Source organism: Balaenoptera musculus, chromosome 7 (genome assembly GCF_009873245.2).
Source record: "Balaenoptera musculus isolate JJ_BM4_2016_0621 chromosome 7, mBalMus1.pri.v3, whole genome shotgun sequence".
In the NCBI taxonomy this organism is placed as follows: domain Eukaryota; kingdom Metazoa; phylum Chordata; class Mammalia; order Artiodactyla; family Balaenopteridae; genus Balaenoptera; species Balaenoptera musculus.
This window is the reverse complement of record NC_045791.1, coordinates 96821802-96844284: the sequence shown is the minus strand read 5'-3', so window position 1 is coordinate 96844284 and position 22483 is coordinate 96821802. Positions and strand designations below refer to the sequence as shown.

At 38.3% G+C, this 22483-nt stretch overlaps 1 protein-coding gene across 8 annotated transcripts in view; it reads left to right on the top strand.

The window, feature by feature from the left end:
• EPHA4 (EPH receptor A4) overlaps nucleotides 1-22483 on the top strand; it is a 143282-nt gene that overhangs the window by 8290 nt on the left and 112509 nt on the right. The window contains exon 4 of one of the 8 annotated variants that reach the window (XM_036858300.1): nucleotides 5925-6067. The exons of 5 other annotated variants lie outside the window; for them this stretch is intronic. In XM_036858300.1, coding sequence (XP_036714195.1) covers nucleotides 5925-5935 — 11 coding nt within the window. In that variant the 3' untranslated portion in view covers nucleotides 5936-6067. Of the gene's footprint in view, nucleotides 1-1635; nucleotides 3832-5916; nucleotides 6068-22483 lie in introns of those variants that run through there. 2 more of the 8 variants (XM_036858297.1, XM_036858295.1) reach the window with 2 other exon arrangements.

The window sequence follows — 22483 nt, the reverse complement described above, 5'->3', positions numbered from 1 at the left end:
ATGTAAATGAACAAGCTGAAGAAAGGCCTTGATTGATCCTTACTTAAAGAGGGCCGACACATTTTCGAACCATGGTTCTCCTGTCGGTAAACATCTCTCCTCGTATGGATGTGTACATGAATGATTTAAATGTGGAATTAGGATTCGTTGTTCCAGTTTCCTCCTGCTGATTAAAATTGAGCTGTGTGAGGAAAGTCCAGTTTTTCCTGCCTTGTGGACCAGTGTAGACATGGCCCAGCGAAGTGGAGTGACAAGGTTTCAAGTGCCTTATGTTTCACTGAGCGCCCATTGATAGGGTTTCCAAGTGAAATGAATCTTGATGAAAGACCTTGATTTCCCTGAGGATGTGATAAAGAGCTAGGAAGAGTCTTATTCGATCTGTGGTCAGAGGCAATAGTAAACTGTAATCCATTTTGATTATTGAGTTTCTGAAGAAATCCAGATTTTTTTTATCATGTTAATTACTATTTATCATATTACTAAGGTGACTTTTTTTTTTCCTCTCACCTAAAGTTCTGTGTCTGCAATTCCCTCTTCCCTTATTTCGCCTTTCTGGGGAGTTTGCAAACTTGTTTTCTTTATAGCAGCTTTGTGTTTGAGGCAGGGCTGGGAGTAATCCACGTTTATATGGATTGCTCATGCCATGTGTGGATTAAGGCTTAAAAAAAAAGCAGCTATTCCGAGATTTTTATTTTTGCTTGGTATTTACTTTCAGTGGTTATTAATAGTCTGCTGCTGCCAGTCTTATTATGATTACTACTAAAGCGTGTAACTCTTGGTCCCATCTCTGGAACAGATCAGATTAATCTTTTCTCAGGGTGATTGTTGAACTGTAGACTACATTGCCACATGGTTCATCTGATTTGGCGATTAAAGAGCCCGAAATAACTGACTGCCAAACAATTTGTCTGGCATTTCAACCATCTTAATGACAGGGTGGGATTAACTATGGAGCAATCCACTTGACTGATTGGAAATCAACAGTTATAACCTAAAGAAAGTTGCATGTGGAGTAGTTTGGTGTCATAGAGTTACGCATTTCTCCTTTCAGAGTTCATAAGTGTCATTCTTGATCTGCTATAGTTATTTCTAGGCATAGCTAACAATGACTGTCTTTTAATTGCATTGAAAAGTAAAACAAAATAAAGGCTGGCAACCTTTTCTGTTGACCTAGAGTCAAAAGGTAAACTTGTGAACTTGAAAATTTAAAGGTTGGAATTTCAAGGTTTTTTTTGTTTTGTTTTGTTTTTACAAAGGTTGATTTCTTGCCGTTTTGTTAACTCTTGACTTGGCAACTACTAGCTAAGCTGTACCAAATGGAAACCCTGAAGTAGATTCTGGTATTAACATTAGAAAATATGTGAGTGCATTGTTGCTGGCACTGAAATTACAATCATCATAGCAGGAAGAGTGAAACGAATAGGGCAGTGACCTTGCATCACATTTTAGAGTAAATTATTCTGCCTTTTTTGAATTTTGTAAGACAGGACTTGCACATCTTTACATTTCAAGATTCTTATATATATTTAAAAACACACACACACACATTGTCTTCCATTTCTTGATCAAATGTTCATGCTTCTGGCATTAGTACATTTCTCTGTATCTAATGTCATTGATTTCCAATTGTCACAGAGCCCAGTAACTCATACATTGCTGCACCGTGAGACTCCTTGACATTTTTACAACCCAAATTAGAAGGAAAAGAGAAAAAGATGGAGGGGGAAGTGAATGTAAAGGCAATTGAACATGGTAGTGGTTGGCTTTATGGAAATAACCTTGGGAATCCAGTTCATCATCATGTGGTCCATGGAAAGGGTGAGACTTCATGATTTAGGTCCAGTCCATTTCTGAGCAAACTGTCCCTAACACAAGGTGAGATATTTAATGGAAGGGGAAGGTTGATTAAGCTTTTTGAGAATCTTTGTTCTCTGCACTCTTGCTACCCAGGTATTTTCTTTGCTACTTGTAAAATGATTAAATCTTTCAAGAAGACACTTTTTGCACAAAACCTTGCACTTTGCTTGTATTTAAGACTACCAGGTAAGAATCTCTGATGAATTTAGGGAGGAAGAAAAAACTTGAATGACAAGAATTCTTAAATTCCAAATTTGAGTGAGAATTTTTAGGGATAACTCAAGACTGTAAACATATTAAGAGTAATGAAAATGGTTTCCTCCATCCGTGCCATCATTACTGGAGTATCAGGATTATCTAGGAAGAGCAGAAAGAACATCGACACAAGGAAATGTGTCTCAGTTTGGTCACTTAGCTGCAAGACCTTGAGCATGTTTCTTAAGCCCTCTGAGCCTTGGTTTGTTCATCTATAAAATGGGTTGATAATAATTGTACTTAGCTTAGAGACTTGCTATGAGGACACAGTGATGTAAAATTGGTAAAAATCACCTTTTAGATCATAAAGCATTAATCTGATGTTAATGCTAACATTTCCTTTATCACTCAGCTCTTACCAAGGTCATAGCTGTTGAATTTTAAGGGTGTCGAGTTAAAATGGTAAAAGGGAAGTCCATCTTCCAACCACTCTTAGAAGTCAAGGACAAAGATAGGAAGCATTGCCTTTGCCCTAACAAAGAATAACATTCATTTGAAAATGATATTTGGAGAGTGTCATTTTTTTCCCCTCCCCTACAGGAAAGAGAACTTTCTTCTGAGTGAAAGAAAAGTGATTTGGAAGTGGGACAAGAAAGACCAGGGCGTAAAGGGAGCTTAAGAAAGGATATAAAGGAGAATGGGCAAGTCTTCAGAACTCTGGCAGCAGGTTCCTCCCCAATTGTCTTTTCAATGGGTCTGCTGTGGCAGGACAAATAGAAGAACAGGTGAAAGGTCACCTACTTCCTCATCCATCTTCCTTGGGGTCTGGGAGGTCAGAGTGAAGATTGATTAAGATCTTAAATGTTTGACAAAAGATCCTTGGGCAAAAATGGCCAGGGCGGGTGGGGGCCTGGGGTGTGCTGTTGTTTGCATCTAACCCTGGTCATCGGGCTGGAGTCCTCAAGGGACCTTGGGGACAGGACTACACTTCCTCTTGGAGTTCTTACCTCCAAGCAGTACATGCAAATGCAGACGGAGGTGAGGAGCCGTGTCAAAAGTGTCAAGAGCGGCGGGGTGATGGCAGGCATGCCCTCTGAAGCAGCTGCAAGTTCATTCTGCTCTGCAATACCATTTTCTGAAATGATTTGGCTCTGTCTCAGCAGGACAAAAAAGAGTGTAGCCACTCATCTGTCTTCTCCAGGAGAATGTCTGCCTGGTGTTGTCAGAAGTTTGAACTTGCCTAGTGATTGGGTGCAGCGGATAAGTAACTGTTCTAGTTAGTAGGAAAAAGGAAACAAAATCCTCCTCAGACGTGTCCCCCCTCCCCCTACACATACCCCCTCCCCCCCAGGAGGGAATGTTCCAGATGTTTTACAGGGTTGTTTTATTACCTCGGAAATATTAAGCAGGAGGAAGAGAGGAAAAGATTCTTTATTAACTTATTTTTTTGCTTAATTAAAGAGCTGGAAAATGAAAGGGAAGTCACAGATTTACTCTTTGTGAAAGATTAATAAGCAATATTTTCAGAGAGCATGTATAAAAATAATACTAATGAAAAGAGAACATTCTTCTGGAGTCACTTAAGGCCAAATAATCGCAACTGTGACAAAATTAAGCTAGGTAGGAATTAAACCTTGCTTAAATACGTAATTTTGCTGTAAATTGTTTGGGGTCCTATATATCTAGGACCTATATATCATTACATATATGATACCTTCATATCAGCAAAAGGTATCTTATTCTTATTAAAAGCTCTTTTGAGAAAGAACGATAGAGAAATGCTTTGATGGCTGTAAAATAGAAATATTTCATATTTGTGCTCTGAAAAGAGGGAGAGGGCTGTGTTTAAACAAAAATTATTACTTTGTTTTCCTAATATATTATAGAAGGACCATAGGAGAATGCAGTACTGGAAAGGAAGCGTTTAAAATATAGTTCAGAGAGATACTGTTATATCCTTTCCACTTCTGAAATTTTTCTTCTACCTTTGAATCATGTCTTTAAGAATCAATTGCTTAAGTCACATGGCTGCTTTTATCTCTGGCTTTGAAGCATGGCTGTGATCATTGAAAGACATGATTCTTTACATCTGAGAAGAGCAGGGTTTAATTATTGTCCTTTTTCTGTTATACTTTTTTATTTTCCCTTCTACGTGTGACCAGGCTTCTTTTGTGAGTGTGAATCAGGCAATGGTCTCTATTTTGGATTCACCAAAGCACCACGTAGGAATTACCTCAGTTAGGGATTTTTGAATCCGGTATTTAAGATTTGATGATTTATTTTAATCTGACTGAACTTCCTTGTACTTTTCAAAAATGAATTAAGACATAATTATTCTGTTAAGACTTGAGTCTTTAGGAGAAAGACAGATTAAATGGCTTTTCAGTTACTACAGCGTGAAACAGAGGTGGTCGTGATACATGTTTGACTTTCACATCATTGAATTTTAATACTTAGGTTTTTTGGGGGCAATTTTTTTTTGCATTTAATTAATGAATTTAACATTACCAAAGAACTGTATGCTTCAAACTCTTTTACTCCCAACTTATTTCTGAGTTACCACTCTTTATGATTTGGCAGATAATGCAAATATATCTATATTCATGTATTTTAAAAAATTATAGAAATGGAATCACCTTCTTGTCATCTTGTTTTTAAGATGCTTGACTATTTGTCATGGACATCATTCCATATTAGAGAATATAACTTTTTTTCATCCTTCATGATTGATAATTAATATTCTGTAGTATGAATATATCATACTTTAATTTTTTTCCCTGTTGGTTTATAGTTAGGGTGTCTTAGTTTTTCCTGGTAATATTTTTAAACAAACACTTTAATTTGTAAATCATACATGTACATTTTTTAAAAAGTTGGATTAACCTTGCTTTGTTATTTTTCTGGCTTTATCTTGGAGAAGTGAATTTAGTAAAACTTCTTGACCATGAGCATGTATGTGGAGGTCAGTCTAGGATAACCAGACAAGTAACACCACTGACAATTAAGGAACATAGTGGAGTCTCATTAAATGTTCATTGAATGAATGAATAAATAAATGCATAAGGTATTGTGGCCTGTTTCATATTAAACATTTATTTGGTGGAGTAATGTTTCATGGAGTCAACATGATATATCAGAATCTTTGCATGTGACTAGTGTATTAATGAGGTCCTTTTTTGTAATTCCTACTTCAGTTGGGTCTTAACTATTTTCATCATGTTTATGAACCATCTCTATGATCTGAATGTTCAAAAATCTCTGCAGCCCATGAGTTAACATAGTTACTAGCACAAAATGGCTAAGACCTGCCTTTGAAGTTTGAGACTTGAGTTTAGTTTCCAGGTGTGCTACTTTACCAGGTGTGCAATCATGGTCACTAACTTAACCTCCCTAACCTCAAGTTTACCTCTGCAAATTGCTGACAATGGTATGTTATTATGTATGATACACACATCTAAGCATGCATGTACAAAGGGTTTAGCACAGTGCCCAGAATGATTAAGCACTAATGAAGTGGAAAATGTTATTGTTAATTTTATTGTTGTTCGATAGAAATATGGTGACAGTATGGGCTATTAGGTCACTGTCTGTCCAACAATGGAAACCGGTTTAGGGTTTGAAGTAGATTTTTTTGGCGGGGGGCGTGGGGTGAGGACAGTGGTGACATATGCAAAGGTAGGGGATGGTATGAAATGGCTGTTCTTATCTGCATTGATCAAATCCTCTGTTCTCCAGCCTACTGCAGTGATTCTCAAAGTGTGTTCCAGCTGGGTTCCCCAAGACCCTTTCATGTGGTCTGCAAGGTCAAAACTTTAATACTAATATGTCATTCGCCTTTTCCCTCCCCTTTTCTCATGAATGGAGTTTTCCAGAGGCTACCTGATATGTGATAGCTCATCTCATCAAACTGAATAGAGAAGCAAGTATGAGAATCCAGCTGTCCTGTTAAGCCAGGCGTTAACGATGTCACTCTTCTCACTAATTTTGTTTTATAAAATATAGTAATTTTTTTCATTAAAACATATTATTTGTGTTAACATGTAATGGGTTTATTATCGATACTTTTAAATAAATTCCTCTCCGTTTCAATTTCTAATGGTAAATATTGTTAGCTTTAACCCACATAAACAAAAGCACTTTGGCATCCTCAGTTTTTTTAAGAGTGTGTAAAAGGGTCATGAGACCAAAAAGTTTGAGAACCGCTGCACTGGTCCATCAGCTTTTTGTTTTTCTGGCAGGTACAGAGAGTGTACTGTCTTCTGTAGACACTTTAAAGTAAAATAAGAAAGCTCTGGAAACTTTCAGAATCTGGGAGATTTAGGTAGCTTAGAAGAATGACATTTATTCAACCCTTTAGATGTTTCTGTAAAATTAGGCAGTAATTTGTAGCCCTTAGCTTTTTAAAAACGGTTTATCTGTGTCCAATAACATGCCTCAGTGCTCTCTTAAGTTTTACTGTGCTTGTGAGAAGGCATGATTAAAGAAGGCCTCAGCTGGCCCCTGGACCCTGAGAGACTGTATCTTTTTCATTTAGGGCCTAAAACCTTTCTCACTGTGTCCCCTTCCAGCTGGTACCTCTGAGCTGCTTTTGGGGGAGGAGAGCATGTGAGGTCACTGGGTCCCATGATCTGGAGAGTAATTAATCGTCCCATGACTAAATGGACATTTTATGAATATTCAGAGTCTATTTTGGCTTCTGGGGAAACAATCGGGTTGGTACCGGTGACGACTCCCTTTGGAGACACGACTCCCTTTGGAGACACGGAGCGTTTTCTGCGTGAATGCGGGTCGTCAGCTGTCCGCCTAGGGTTGCTTTTGCAGGCCGCAGATTCCTCATTTGCATATTCTGTATGCGCCCTCATGCAAAACAGCACACCCATTTCCCCCTTTCACAAAGGCTAGAGGGCTTCCTTTGGAAGCTCCAGCCAAAATCTCCTGTTGATGCAGAACCCAATGATTTAGACACCATGCAAATTAATTCGGTTTTGATTTGAATGCTTCCAGAGATTGGGGGTGTAGGCGGAGAGTGGGGTATTTGCACAGGGCCCTTTTTGTACACAACTCCACACCCTCCCCGCTCCCCCCGACCCAGTGTGGCTGGTTGTCACTCCCCGGGGCCCCTTGCCCCTTACAAAACAACCCACGGTCCCGTTGCTCATTTTATTGTGACCTTTGGAAAGGAACCTAGTCTTGGTGAATCCCTTGGCTTGTCTGTTTAGTGACAGTTTCAGCTGGAATCTTGCTGTTCTTTCTGAGGAGGGAGGAGATGGCACTATTCAGATTATGCTAGGAATGTTTAGAAGTGGTCCAACAAAGGGCTTAAAAAATTGTCAAGTAAAAGATAAAACTCTTGGAGAAAGATTTGGTAAGATCTCAGGAAATTCCAAAAATAGGCTTTAGGTCACTAGTGGGCTGGAACCTATTCACTCATTCAGCAAATAGATACTGAAAGCGTATAATGTACAAATCACCATCGGTATTTTCATTGTGTTAGTGTCCTTCATCTATGAATGGACACAACCATCTTCATGCCTAGAATCATGATTAAAATCTCTTATTTTCACTTATGTCCCAGATAAATATCTTTCAAAGGCGTAGTGACTCTAATTCTGTTCCTTATTCTTATATGTATATTCGCTTCGGGTTGAATATTGCCTTTTGAATTCCTGTCTTCCCATCCCACCCAGTGTCTCCAAATTTACTTAACCTTTGCTTTATTCCTTTAGAATGGTAATGCGAGCACACTTATATTTAACCCGACAGACTTCACTTTCTGCTTGAGAACAGCACTGTCTTCAGAAGGCCGTGATCATATGTAGTCTATAAACTAGAAGAAGAGGACTGGGCATGAAGTGTTTTTGAAGTTCAATTAGTTTTGAGTTCGAACTGATTCACAGGGCAGAATAGCCAGACTTTGCAGTGTAATTAGGTGGAAGGACTGGGTCAGCTAAAACAACATCTAAATGTAGAAGCGCTTTGGTGTAGCTCCACGTGGCCTGACAAAATTTGGTGATGCTGTTCAAAGTCCATTTGGGATGGATTATTGGGCTTAAAGAACAGCAGAAGGCTCTGTACTTGGTATATTCTCTCGTGTCATTAGTGGATGAGAAAATTCAGCTGCTTATCTGGCTCTTATTTCTAAGAATGGATTTAAACAGACCCACACTTCTCAAAGGTGATCTTACTAACCTTTTCTTAATAAGTCACAGATCTCCAATTGCTCAAAATCCTGAAAATACCATTTGAAGTTAAGTCGATTGATAATTATCATTTCCCCTACGTGTACAGATATTTTCCACAGCAGTACAAAGCTATGGTACAGTTTCTTAATTACCCAGATAATCCTGTTTGCTTGTATTTTTAAACTATGAAGTGCTGGGTAATTATTCAATTCTTAATAGAAGGCAAATGGCAATGTAAACAATAATTAGGATGTTAGACAGACTAATGCGCTTCAGAGCAAATTGGATTTTTTTCATACTGTTCAGCATGAAGTCCCATAAAGCTAACAATTTAGAAGCAAGGCAAAAAAAGGTTCCATTTGGTTCATATTCTGTGGCGTTATCTCTTCATGGCTTGTTTCTGTGAATAGCAGTTTGCCCCAGTGAAGCTGGCTGCGCCCAAGCCAACTGTTTCCTCCGTAACAATCGCTTCCCTGCTGTTTGACATTTGGCGATGTTCTCCCAGGCCTCCAGATTGGTCCTTTGTCTGCTGCAGATCCGAGGGGTCAGAGGTTAACAGAATACTGATTTCCTCTCATAATACCATGGCAGGTAAATATGGGCCAAACTCATGATTAGTTAAGACGCAGCTCAGTAAGGAGTGCTTTTCTCATGGGCTTTTGTCCTTAAAAACTTCCCTGATTTGAGACGCTGAGTTTCCCAGCTCTTGCCTTCCACAGCGGCTTCTTCATTACCAGAGCTGCTGCCTCTTTTATATAGCTTTTTCTGTTAATAACCGTTCACAACTAACACTATATCCCCAGAAATACATGACCTGAAAACTGAGCAAATCATCACGTTTGATGAATTAATTTTACCAACTTAACAATACTTTGCAATCTTTACACACTTAATTATGTCTTGTAGTCTTATCTGTACTGTGTGTTTCATGGATGAAATAATAAACTGATAACAAAGGCGGTAGACAAAGATCCTTTAATAGTGGCGCTCTTACCCACCCTCCATTTTTTTTTTTTTTTCAGTCTAGCCTTCATGGTGTGTTGCCAATTAGAGGTATAATTAAACAAACAATTTTATTCCCATTTTCACCATTTATAGAGATGTCCAAGCATTCATCAGTATGCTATTAATTTTAATTGAATGTAAATTTAAATTTACATTAATTAATATCAGTTTAATTATATCAGTGTTAATTTTTCTCCTAAGGATTAATGTAAGCTACTCAATAGGTTATATCTTAATTGTTCATGTTGGACACACAGGCCGTAGAAGTTTAAAGTATCTTTCAAACTTTCTGTTACTATCAATTAATTAATGCAAAGGCCACCTTTGTGTATATCGCTGTCCCATTTCTATTTGGCCATCCTCCTTCACATTGCACTGTGACCTTGATGCTTAGATTCATTTGTTTTCAGTTTTAAGTGTTTGAAAAAGACATCTCCACTTTGAAAAACAGTTTCCTTTTGAAGTGTCCAGCTTGGCACTGACTGAAGCAGCCCCCAGGCCAATTAGCATGTTAAAAGAATGGGTCAGTACCTTTCTGCTGCCTCCACCCTCCTTGCTCTCTTCTGAGGGGGGAGAGTTTTGAAGAACCCTAGAGGCTCTTGACAGAAGTGCCAGGAGACTTCAAGAGGATTGTCGATTGCCCTGAGTAGGGAACATTGATGGTTTGATCTAGTGCCCAGACAGCTTCTCTGCTGGCCATTTGAAAATGGATGCAGGAGGCATTGACAGCTTCAGGAAAGCTCTAGCAGTTCATGTAATTATGGAGAGGATTAGAAGAAAAGTGTTGGGAGAAATAAGAGATCAATACAGGGGCACTAGTTGACTTGCACTCACCTTTAGCTGTTAAACACTACATTTTGTAACATTTAGCCTATGCACATGGAAGACTATTTTATAGGTTGGTTTTTTTAAGGGTTGTGTAAACCCATGCATACGAAAAAAAACATAAGCAGCCACTGGTTTTTGAGAGCGGACTTGTAGGTGATTAACACTGTAACACTTCTAGTACTTAAGATGCAAAGGTGCTAATTAACTAATGGGAGACATTGAGATTTCATTACTCTGGTCTCTAACGAGGTGCCTGCAAAGATGTGCAGCTGAAAGTAATATTTGAACATTCAGGTTTCTTTTAAAGCATTTGCTTTAGGAACTGCCTCTCTGTTTATCCTAGAGTTTTCAATTAGCACTAATGCAGGGCTACAGTAAAACAATATAAAAGCGCGGTAATTTTGCATCAAGGAACTCCTGTTGATGGAAAAATGAGAATGTTGTCTTTGCATGATTAAAAAGAAAAGCTTTTAAAAAGTTTGAAACTCACCACCTGAGGGGCCCAAATGGTCTTGCTTTAGGAAGTTGTCCTCCACAGGACAAAAAAATGGCTACTGTACTGAGCTAAACAAAGCCCAGTACATACTTTTTTCTAAACTTCAGGAAGGATTCTGGGATCCTCATTTACAAAATGTTGTTGCTATAACTATTTCAGTAATTTTTAAATGGGTACTTGATAAGGCAAGAATTTTGCACTATGATTTCAGCAATGGTACTGAACCATTATCGGATCTTTCCTTTTCTTCTAGAGGAACAAAGTCATTTACTGAAGAGAAGTAATGTCTGACCTTATAAAAATCACAACTATTATTGCAACTTTAAAAAATAGATATACTAAAAAGAACCCCTACCCCCCTCAAAAGGATCGTTGACTTCTACTACAGATAATGATTGAAAAACAGAAACCTATTGAGTTTTCCCAGTATTTCCCATTATATTTTCTAGCTGGTTATCACTGATCTACAGGAAAGCTATTGATTTTTGTATGTTTATCTTGCATCCAATCTTTTTCTTGAACTGCCGTGTGACTACTAATAGGTTTTCAGTTAATTCTCTAGGTTTTCTAGAGAACTAAGAGTTTTAGGTGCAAGCAATCATATATTTTTCCTTTTAAAAAAAAAATTAAACCTCTTATTTATGATTTCTATCTTACAAAATTGGCCAGAATTTTCAGGCCAGAGAAGAATAATAGTGTAGATTATAAGCATCTTTATTTTATGCCCGATTTTAGAGGGCATAATTTAAGTATGCTATGAGATATATTGTCTTAATATCATATTTCCAATTTTTAAACATTTCTAAGGAAGAAGGGATTTTGAATTTTGCAGTGACTTCAAGTATCTCTTTTAGCTATGTGACCTTTCTGACTTGCTGTGTTTATAGGATTGAATATATTAGATTTTTCTGAAAATAGTCCGTAAACTCTCTTTGCATTTGTGGAAAAAAATCCTATTAGGTGGTAGTACATTTTGATAAATAGTTCCTTAAATTCTATTTGTTAATCGAAAATGGTGATGAAGAGCCAGGATTTTGGAATAAGAATTTAATTTTAATCTCAGCTTTATTTACAATGTGACAATGGGCTCTAGGTACTTAACTTCAGCGCTTTTGTTTTCTCCTCTGTAACAGGAGAATAATGATACCTACCCCATGGGTAGCCTTAGGATTAAATAAGGCAATGTATGTAAGCCTTACTAGGAAGTGACATCTATTCAGTGCTCAGTAAAATGTAGAAATTTGTATTATTTTTATTTTGAATTTTTAATAAATAACCAATTGATATTAACCTATATATTCCCTTTTTCTCTGTCTTTCTCTCTAACTGTATCTCTTTCTCTCTTTTTCCCCTCCTATTCTTAGCAGGTTTTAGGATTATAATTGATTCATAAAGTTAATTACGATAGTTTTCCATTTTTTAATTAACATTGGGAAAGTTAGTGTGCAGGGGGTCTAGCTTTACTCTGCAAGTTGGAAAGATTTCGCCATTAAAACTGGCTCTAGACTGTGCACTTAGGATATGGGCACTTTTCTGTATATTTGCTAGACTTCAATAAAAAAATGCAACAACCCCAACCAGGAAACTGGCTCTGGAACCTCATTCATTTGCTTTTCTAGTCACATAAGTGACTCTTCCAGTCCATAGTTAGATGTGTTCTCTGACTCTGATTTGGGCTCTTCCCAGCCTCTGTTGACTTCAGGGCGGAAAGCACAGATGCCACATTGCTCTCCTTCGTAATTACATCACTGAGATTTCTCATTACTTGTGTAGATCTTAAACATATAAGTTAAAGGCAATAGGATCGTTCACCCTGGAGTTAATGCATAGGTATGGTTGAGCTAGTCATAAATCAGGATCCTGGCTGTTAATGAGGATCTAGTTGAGACAATATTTAATATCTCGTTAGGAAAAGCTGCATTTCACTGCAGAGTGAATGTGGATGCAGCTCCTCTGAGCTGCGCTGCTTTGCTCTTTTTTTTTTTTTAATTGAGAGAGAAAGAACATGAAATGACAGATTCCCTGTTCTAGAAACATCTGGTGTTCCTTTAGAGCCGCAACTTTGACATCATAATCTGTCAATATTTTATATTGGTTTTGAGGATTGGTAAGCTTCATTTTTTTCATTTCAAATTATTCTGTGGGCCTCATGCAAGCTACACGAGGACCAGAGGACAGATATCGCCTCAGTATAAGGAAAGACCCATCTAATATTTTGAACTAGACAAGAGTGGAATGTGGTGCCTGTTGAGAGGATGAGGTCCCCTTTGGAGCTGGTGTTCGCACTGGCTGGGTGATGACCCCAGGGCATCTGACTGTATCCCTCCAGTAAGAGATTGGGGACCCTGTGTTCCTTAAAAGGTGCACCGTTGTCCTTTTGGGCAGGATGATTCTTCCCTGAGGGTAATATTTACCAAGCACTGCGGGTGCATCCTGTGCGTGGTGGGTATGCACTTTGCAAGGCATTTGGCGTCCTGAGTAGTCCCTGGGCAATAACTGCCTACATCATCCTCTAGTCACTGTGACAGGCCAAAACCTCCCCTCACGTGTACAGCTGCCTCAGGTATGTTTACTAATCTCAATTGCAAACTTCTAAACCAGACAAACTATGAGATAACTTACAACTGTTAAGATTCTAAGATAGTAGGGTATTTGGTCCTCTGTTACAAATGTTTCGTATTTCCTATAGGATAGGTAATCCAGGTCTAGGATCTTTTTTTTTTTTTTTTTTAATATTTATTTATTTGGCTACGCCGGGTCTTAGTTGTAGCATGTGGGATCTTCGTTGCGGCATGCAGGATCTAGTTCCCCAACCAGGGATCGAACCAGGGCCCCCCTGTGTTGGGAGCACGGCGTCTTAGCCACTCGACCACCAGGGAAGTCCCAGGTCTAGGATCTTGTAACATAGAAAAGATGGAGAAGCTCTTCAAACACTCCCGGCTATCAACCTCTCTATTTTTATTTTCCTTAAATCTAAGTGTACACCATACCATCACCATCTGTTTCCCCAGTAGGCACCAATTAAAGGAGATGGGGAATGTCTTCTGGAAGAAATGGCTCACATGTTATGAAAGCATCTGTAATGATGACCAACAACCAGGTTCCCTACTGACTTATTTAGTCCTAAAACAGCCTTATAAGGCAGGTAGTGTTATTATCCCCATTTTACAGTTGGGAAGGCTGAGGCGTGGAAAGGTGCCCAAGGTTATGCAGACTACTTAAAACGATTTGAAACCAGGTAGGCTGGCTCCAGCCTCCAAGTTGCCAACTCTATACCATACTTTCCCTGGGTAAGAAGTGTTAGAAATCAAGAAATGTCTCCCCAAGGTAACTAACAATATGGAATCTGCCTTATATTCTTACAAGGTTAGAAGAACATTTTAAATGCCTGAGTTATAAACTTACGTAAACAGCACCCTGTATTTACTCCAAGATTTGTAAAACACTCGTCTGCCAATGGGTGGCCTTTGTATTATTTCAAATGGCCTGGCAAAGAGCAAAATGTGACCTTGCAATTATTAAAGCTGAAGACCTTGTCATAGAGTGTGTTACTGAACAAATTATTCTTATTTGGACTCTGAATCACAGCACAGAGGGAGGTTATAAGCATAGATCCAAGTTTACATAAGACAGCGCATCATCTCCTCGTAACTGGAGGACAGCTGAACCAAAGGAGAACAGTTTTGATTTCTCAAATGCTGTACAATAAATCCAGAGCTATTTAGAAGGAAAATCAATCTAAAAAGGAGGATGAACTTTTCATAATCTAAATGTTGGGCTTGTGCTTTTTTGCTGGTTCAGGTAGAGTATTTATTTGCAAATGTGTGCAGAAAAAGAAAGAAATGGCAACAGAATCATTTGTGATGCAATTCATTTCTGCAGTAAAGCAAGAGGAGGAAAAAGGTGAGCTAAACGTTGCAAATGGTGGTATATGTGATTCCTTCAGCATCGGCACAGCCATTCTACTTTACCCCCATTGTGTTGCTACTTAGTGGCTTCAGTGGAAATGGCTCACCTTTCAGCAGCTACATCCTGAATTGTTCTATTATGGAAGTCTCAAAAATTCTTTTTGTGGGGGGCTCAGTCATTTAGAATCAGGTTTTCTGTTGCTTGCAACACAACCCTAATTAATAAAAGAGGTCATTACTTTAACTGAAAACTAGTCTTCTATAGACAAATGTTTCACATAGGAAGCATAATGTGTTTGCCCAAGCTGAGTAGTTACTTTTCCAAAAGATTCCTTTCTAGTCCTATAAACAACAAAAACATATTGGATGGCTATTTTGTCCTCCCTCCTCAGCCTGATGGCGAGATCGACTAGTTTGGGTTCTGTTGCTAGTAGGAGAGAGAACCCTGTTCCGTACAGTGGCCTTTGTGAAGTGAGATATCTCTCTTCTGAGTGTTGAAGAATATTCAAGCCCTAACGACCTTAGAAATCCTTTATTTAGTTCATGCTTCTCATATTACAGATGAGAAAACTGAGGCTCATATTAATAAAGTATGTAATAAATTAATAAAGAGGTACAAACTTCAGTTACAAAATAAATGAGTCACGGGGATGAAATGTACAGCGTGGGGAATATAGTCAGTAATAATGTAATATCTTTGCATGATGACAGATGGTAAGTAGACTTATCGTGGTGATCATTTTGTAATGTGTAGAAATATCGCTATGTTGTTCATCAGGAACTAACAGTGTTCTAGGTCAATTATACTTCAAACAAGCAAACTTATAGAAAAACAGATCAGATTTGTTGTTACCAGGGGTAGGGGGTGGGGAGAGAGGGATTTTACAGTTACATACTACTATATATAAAATAGATGAACAACAAGGACCTACTGTATAGCACAGAGAACTATACTCAATATCTTGTAATAACTTATAATGGAAAAGAATCTGAAAAATAATATATATACATATATATATAACTGAATCACTTTGCTGTACATTTGAAACTAACACAACCTTGTAAATCAGCTATACTTTAATTAAAAAAAATTAAACATTCAACTAAAAAAAAAGTAAAAAAGAAAAAAATAATAATTAAAAAGACAAAAAGACTGGCTCCTGAAATATGGAATTTTAGAGTCTTGCCATCTTGACTGTGTCAAAGGGAGGATAATCCCAGAAAAGATGTGGGCAGCCAGGGTGAAGTAGCATCTGCATACCTTTGAAGTTGGCCTTGGAGAACTAAGTCCTATATACTCAAGTCTACTCCCCAAATTAGGCTTTTGATATGAGATCAAACCTGGTCCTTGATTGCAGTCGTTGGGGTTTCAGTGAACTGTTTGCCCCCCCACCCCCATAAAAGCTTGAAATCCTCGGATATGCTCTGACTCTTTTTGTCTGCATCAATACATTCTGAGGTCTCCATGCCTTTTTGTGCACTATTTCCTTTGCAAAAGACTTTGCAGTCTAATGGAGCAAGCAGCCCAGTAAAAATATTTATAATGTGTGATGAGTGAAGTGTGAGAACCTGGAGGAGGGAGATGCTGAGTGCTGGCCGGAGATGAGGTGTTAAGGAAGGTTTTTGGAAATTTGGACATAGTATTGGTGCATTGGTCCACTGGTGGACTCAGTGGCCAGTGGGATCTGGGGGGTGTGTGAAAGGGAATGTTTTGAGTAACTTCAAGGTTGTAGGTTTGGTGCAACAATGCTTAGTGATTCTATTCTTAGATTAAGGAAATCCTAGGAGATGAGGTAATTTTTAAGGGAGGGTGGTTTGACCTGGCAGGATAGAGGATTAGTTTAGTTTATACTTGTTACATGTAGAATATAAGAATGGATGAGGGTAGTGGTCCAGGAAGGGAAGGATGACCATAATTTTATTTGCTTTTCATTTCTGAATTTGACTTTGTAGAAAAATAAGGATTTCCTTAGTCTAAGAATAGAATCACTATGCAGTTCATTCCATCACAGGAGGTGAAAAATGCCTTTCTCCTTGATCATTAAAACTTAGCCTTTGTGTCAAGGTTTCTGCCTTCATATCTTTGAGTTTTATTTATTTATTTATTTATGCCTTTGTGGGTTTCTCGTGAAGACAGTGTGGTTTGGTGGCCTAGGGCTTGGGCCCAGGGTGGGGTGACTAGGGCTCTTCCAGGAGTGTGGATCTTGTGCAAATCACTTAATCCCTCTAGTTTCTTCTATTCCTCATCTGTGAAATGGGGGTACTGTTACTACTTTTAATTTTGCAGAATAATTCATCTGATTTGTATACATGTTACATTTTTTAATATATTATGTCTTTGGTTAAAGAAGATACTTTAATATTTCATTTTTAAAATATTTCAGCTGATTAATACTTCATTTGACCCAAACATAGATTTCTCATGTTAATTGTACTCTGGTTTTATTGTGTTTATAGCAGCTAAGTATACCATGGGAAACCCTACTTATTGGAGTATGAAAATATGGTTTTAAGCCATGTTGAAGGGAACTGATGAATCACAAGGTTATTGGGGTGAGAAAAAAATCATGAGAAATTCATGTTTTTTGTAGAGAAATGTGGTAATACCATTGGCAGGTAAAAAGACTGGCACAATCATCTATAATGTCACCACATAATGAGAGCCATACTTATTGTTTTGGTTTCTATGCTTCCAGACTTTCTTTGATGCACACATGGCCACACACACTCACTCAGTTATTGATCGTATAGCATGATGATAAAAAGTCTTTCCAGATCAATACGTATAACTTGATAACATCATTTTTAAAGGTGACAGATTTCTGTTGCTTGGATGTACCACCGTTTCTTCACCCACCCTCTGTTTTTGGGCTTTTAGGTTGCTTTTAGTGTGGTGCTTTTAATAACATTGCCCTGAATATCCTTACAGGAACATCTTAAAATAGAAGCGTAATTATTTTTTCAATAATTGTTGGTTTGAAAAATGTGCAGTTTTAGATAGAGGCTTTGATATTTATTGGAAAAGACTCAGTTTTGAGATACATGCTTACCTAAGCTTGAAACAATGAGAAATAGCATGCCTCTAGTAACTTCATATGACAATTTCCATGCAATACTCATTAATGAAGTGAACTCCAAAGTGGAGGTAGTTTTACTCATTAGCACGTGCATGTTAGAAAACTTCCTTTAAGGTTTTTGCCAACAAACCCTTTCTTTTCATCCTAAAAAAAAGCAATTAACTTTTAAGCTTTATTTTAAACAAATATAGGATTCATTGGCTGTGTGATAGCTGTTAGCAGGAACCCTTTAATATAAAGGATAGCCTTCAATATAAATGATAACATAGTTTAGTCACCTGATAAACATTATTGCCTCTAAATCTACTGTAAAATTTCCTTCCCACTATCTAAGGAACATCACTGCTCTTAAAACTCAGAGAATCACTGCCTTTCATAAAGACATTGTTAAAGTGAGCTTGATGAGGCTGGTTGTTTTATATAATCTCTTAGATACTGTTGTCATATAGTTTTAAAGAATGCCTTCAGGGCTTCACCAACTGGAAAGGAAAATGACTTCATGGATTATGAGTGGGCTTTAAAATAACTACACACACAGAAACCAGCAATTTGAATTCCTGAAGGGTTGGCTGATTCTTCTTTTTTATGAGTTAAATGCATTGATTGCTATGTAATCAATTGTTTCTGTGGCCCTAAAATTCATCTTGCTACACTCCAGAGATTTAACACCTTTAAACTGGGTCATCCAAGTGCCTATACTAGCATTCCCTGCACTTATCTCCCAGTACCCACTTACTCACCATGGGATATGAATTATGCAGTTCACTTTTGCACCTTCCCCTTTTTAAAATGATTTAAACATCTTGCAAGTTATTTCTCCAATTGCATGAATGGAATATAGAAAAACATTGCATCCTTTCTCTCCCGCTTCCTAGACTCCTTTTGCCTCCATCTTTCTCAGTGAAGGAATCCTGTACATGTTGGCTCTTAGCTGGAAGATCTTGTCATTTGAAAATAGAGTAGCATCTCTAAGGACAGAGAAACCTTGCACGCATGTCCTCATACCTAAAATATTCATTCTTCTTTGGGCAACTCATCTCTTAGCAATATGAAAAATAAAACCATGTTATTTTTTAGTTTATTTTTCCCTATTAAATGAATTATCACATTTTATTCATGAAACTAATACTGTTCATTGTAGAGCATTTAGAAAACAAGAAAAGGAAACCGGAAGTCACATTTGGGATCGTCCTGGTACCCGTCCTCTGGTTTCTTGCTGTCCCTGCCTAAGTGTAGAATGGTGTTTCTCTGCCTGGTGGCACTTGCCTTTTCCTTTTTCCTGCCCATGCAGAGCAAGGAAGTGCTTCATTAGTAACCTCAGAATCACCTACTTGCTGGGTGGGTGATTTGTTTTGCTGTTGTAGGCTGCATTCCTGTCCTGCTTGGAGTGAATATTGGCATCTATGTGCCTGTGATGTTGCAGCTTCCCACGTACTTTATTGGCCCAGAAATTCCAGCTACTCCTTTCTCTTTGCAGCTTGGCATTCCAGATCCCCAATGGGACCAGCACCTTTGGCTCTAACCCCAAAATCCTCTGTGAATGAGCTTGCCGATCCCTTCCCCTAGGATGTTACACCCTGTTTCTCAATTCCACAGAATCTTGTTCTGAATCATCAGGAACTTGAATGTGGGTCGCCTACCTGACTTCTAGGGTGGTACCTTCTTAGGACCCTCTCTCTAGCTGCTTCTGACTGGGAGTCCTGAGAGTTTGATGTTGTCCCAAATCGAGACTTTGTTCTCCATGCTATTTTGGACACTAATTTGGCCCTACGTCACTTTCTTTAGATCTAGTCTCCCCAGATTCATCTCCCTCTGCTGCCTGTGTCAGTGAAGTTTTACATGTTTGAACAGCCAACCGTTCAAAGACAAGCAGCTCTATGCCATGGAAAGTGTTTAAGCAGAAACTAGAGGGAAGGGAGTCTTTAGTAAGAGAATCTTCAGCAAGTATCCCTCACTGGAAAGAAGGACTGGAATAACTGCTCTTCTCCCTTATAATTTTGAGATTATTATAATTCAACAGTAAATGCCTCTCCCTATGACAGGTTCAGTAAAAATTCTCTCATTTATTTTTCTGATCCTATGCTGAGAACACTGATTGGTATGGAAGGCTTGCTGTATGCCCATTGAATGTAAAATCACATTTTAAAAAGGTCATATCCATACAAAAGGAGGGAAAAAAATAGTAACATGTTAATCGGAAGTGGCTGTTTGGTAATTTAAATTGTATTGGCCAAATTATTTAAATTACATATCAATCCTGTTTATTTCTGTCAGATATTAAGACAGCTAAGAAAGGTTTGATTCACTGGATACAATGTTTCACCAGCTGGATGTATATTTGTTTTGTTTTGCACATGGAAACTTGAGTGATCACAAGAGCTCTGGCTGGATATTTTGCTTGACTAGAGAGAATATATTGAGTTTATTAATTAAGAAAAGTATCTTGTAAAAATGGACAAGTGCTAATAAATGAAGTAGTATTTAGGCAAAATTGACAATTGTCTTCCCTCTTCTCTCTGTTCCCCTCCTCCAAACCTATCTAGCCATTATGATATAGGTGGGATTATATAATTATAATGGGATATAGGCTGGGATTATCAATCTTCCTAAACCTGAGTGTTGATCATGTGACACTCCTACTCTGAAATCACCCCTGGCTTTTACCTATGACCCTGCAGGGAAAGGAGGTCCAAGCTCTTTCTTTAATGTTGCTTCACTGCTCTAAGAATCCAGCTTCCAGGGCTTTTGTCCACACCGTTTCCCCATGCTTTCCTGCCTGTCACTATTAGACACATTCTTCAAGGCCCTCTCAAGCAGCATTTTCTTTTCCCTTTGAACTCTCCTGAGTGTTTTGATTGCATTCTTTTTTTTTTTTTTAAATACAGCAGGTTCTTATTAGTTATCTATTTTATACATATTAGTGTATACATGTCAATCCCAATCTCCCAATTCATCACACCACCACCACCACCCTCCCCACCACTTTCCCCCCTTGGTGTCCATATGTTTGTTCTCTACATCTCTGTCTCTATTTCTGCCATGCAAACTGGTTCATCTGTACCATTTTTCTAGATTCCACATATATGCATTAATATACGATATTTGCTTTTCTCTTTCTGACTTACTTCACTCTGTATGACAGTCTCTAGATCCATCCACGTCTCTACAAATGACCCAATTTCGTTCCTTTTTTATGGCTGAGTAATGTTCCATTGTATATACGTACCACATCTTTATCCATTTGTCTGTCGATGGGCATTTACGCTGCTTCCATGACTTGGCTATTGTAAATAGTGCTGCAATGAACATTGGGGTGCATGTGTCTTTTTGAATTATGGTGTTCTCTGGGTATATGCTCAGGAGTGGGATTGCTGGGTCATATGGTAGTTCTATTTTTAGTTTTTTAAGGAACCTCCATACTGCTCTCCATAGTGGCTGTATCAATTTACATTCCCACCAACCGTGCAAGAGGGCTCTCTTTTCTCCACACCCTCTCCAGCATTTGTTGTTTGTAGATTTTCTGATGATGGCCATGCTGACCAGTGTGAGGTGATACTTCATTGTAGTTTTGATTTGCATTTCTCTAATAATTAGTGATGTTGAGCAGCTTTTCACGTGCCTCTTGGCCATCTGTATGTCTTCTTTGGAGAAATGTCTAGTTAGGTCTTCTGCCCATTTTTTGATTGGGTTGGGTTTTTTTTTAATATTGAGCTACATGAGCTGTTTATATATTTTGGAGATTAATCCTTTGCCCATTGATTCATTTGCAAATATTTTCTGCCATTCTGAGGGTTGTCTTTTTGTCTTGTTTATAGTTTCCTTTGCTATGCAAAAGCTTTTAAGTTTCATTAGGTCCCATTTGTTTATTTTTGTTTTTATTTCCATTACTTTAGGAGGCGGGTCAAAAAAGATCTTGCTGTGATTTATGTCAGAGTGTTCTTCCTATGTTTTCCTCTAAGAGTTTTATAGTGTGCAGTCTTACATTTAGGTCTTTACTGATTGCATTCCTTAATGTCACTGATACTTTCTATTAACATATTCTTACTTTTTAGGGCACAGAGTATTAGTGAGTATACTCCCTACTACTTATTAGCTGTTTGACTTCCGGCAAGTCAATTTGTTTCTCTGTGCTTAGTTGTATATAAAATGCAGACAGTAATAGTACCTCCTCCACAGGTGGTTGTTTGGATTAGACATCTAAATACTTGCAAAGCATCTGAACCATGCCTGGAACATAGTAACTACTCAATAAATATTACCTTTTACTACTACTACTACTACTACTACTATTGCTACTACGACTGTTACTGAGTCCAGGCTCACTCTGTTCGCCGCAAGACAGGCCAATAAATCGGAGACGAGGTGTTGAGGCAGGGAAGATGACTTTATTCGGAAAGCCGGCAGACCCAGAAGATGGCAGACTAAAGTCTCAAAATAACCATCTTATTGGGGTTTGGATGCCAGTTTCCTTTATAGCACAGAGACAGGGAGGAGATGAGGAAGTAAAGTAAAAAGGGCATAAGTTTTGCAAATATCCCCTGGAATGGCCAGCCTCGGGGAGGGGATGTGTTAATTTCTTTCTTGCGGCCATCCACAGGTGGACAGGGTCCGGATGTTTCCCTGAACAAAGGCACTTTGGTTTAACGTTTAGGCAGAGGGGCAGGGTTCCCCGAGGCAGGCCATTATATATAGACAGTATCCTTTCAGTGAACAAAAGCAGTGGAAAGCAAAGGTTAAAGTAAAAGAAACTTATCCAACATGTAGTCATATTTGGCTCTTTCCCATTACATGACAACTACTACTACTACTACTACTACTACTACTACTATACTACTACTGGGTTGTTATGGTCCTGTTTCAGGGCCCTGAGCTTGATGAGCAGAGTTTCAGCTGCATTTCAGACCCTACTTTCCCCTTCAGTTTGATGCCCTTGTT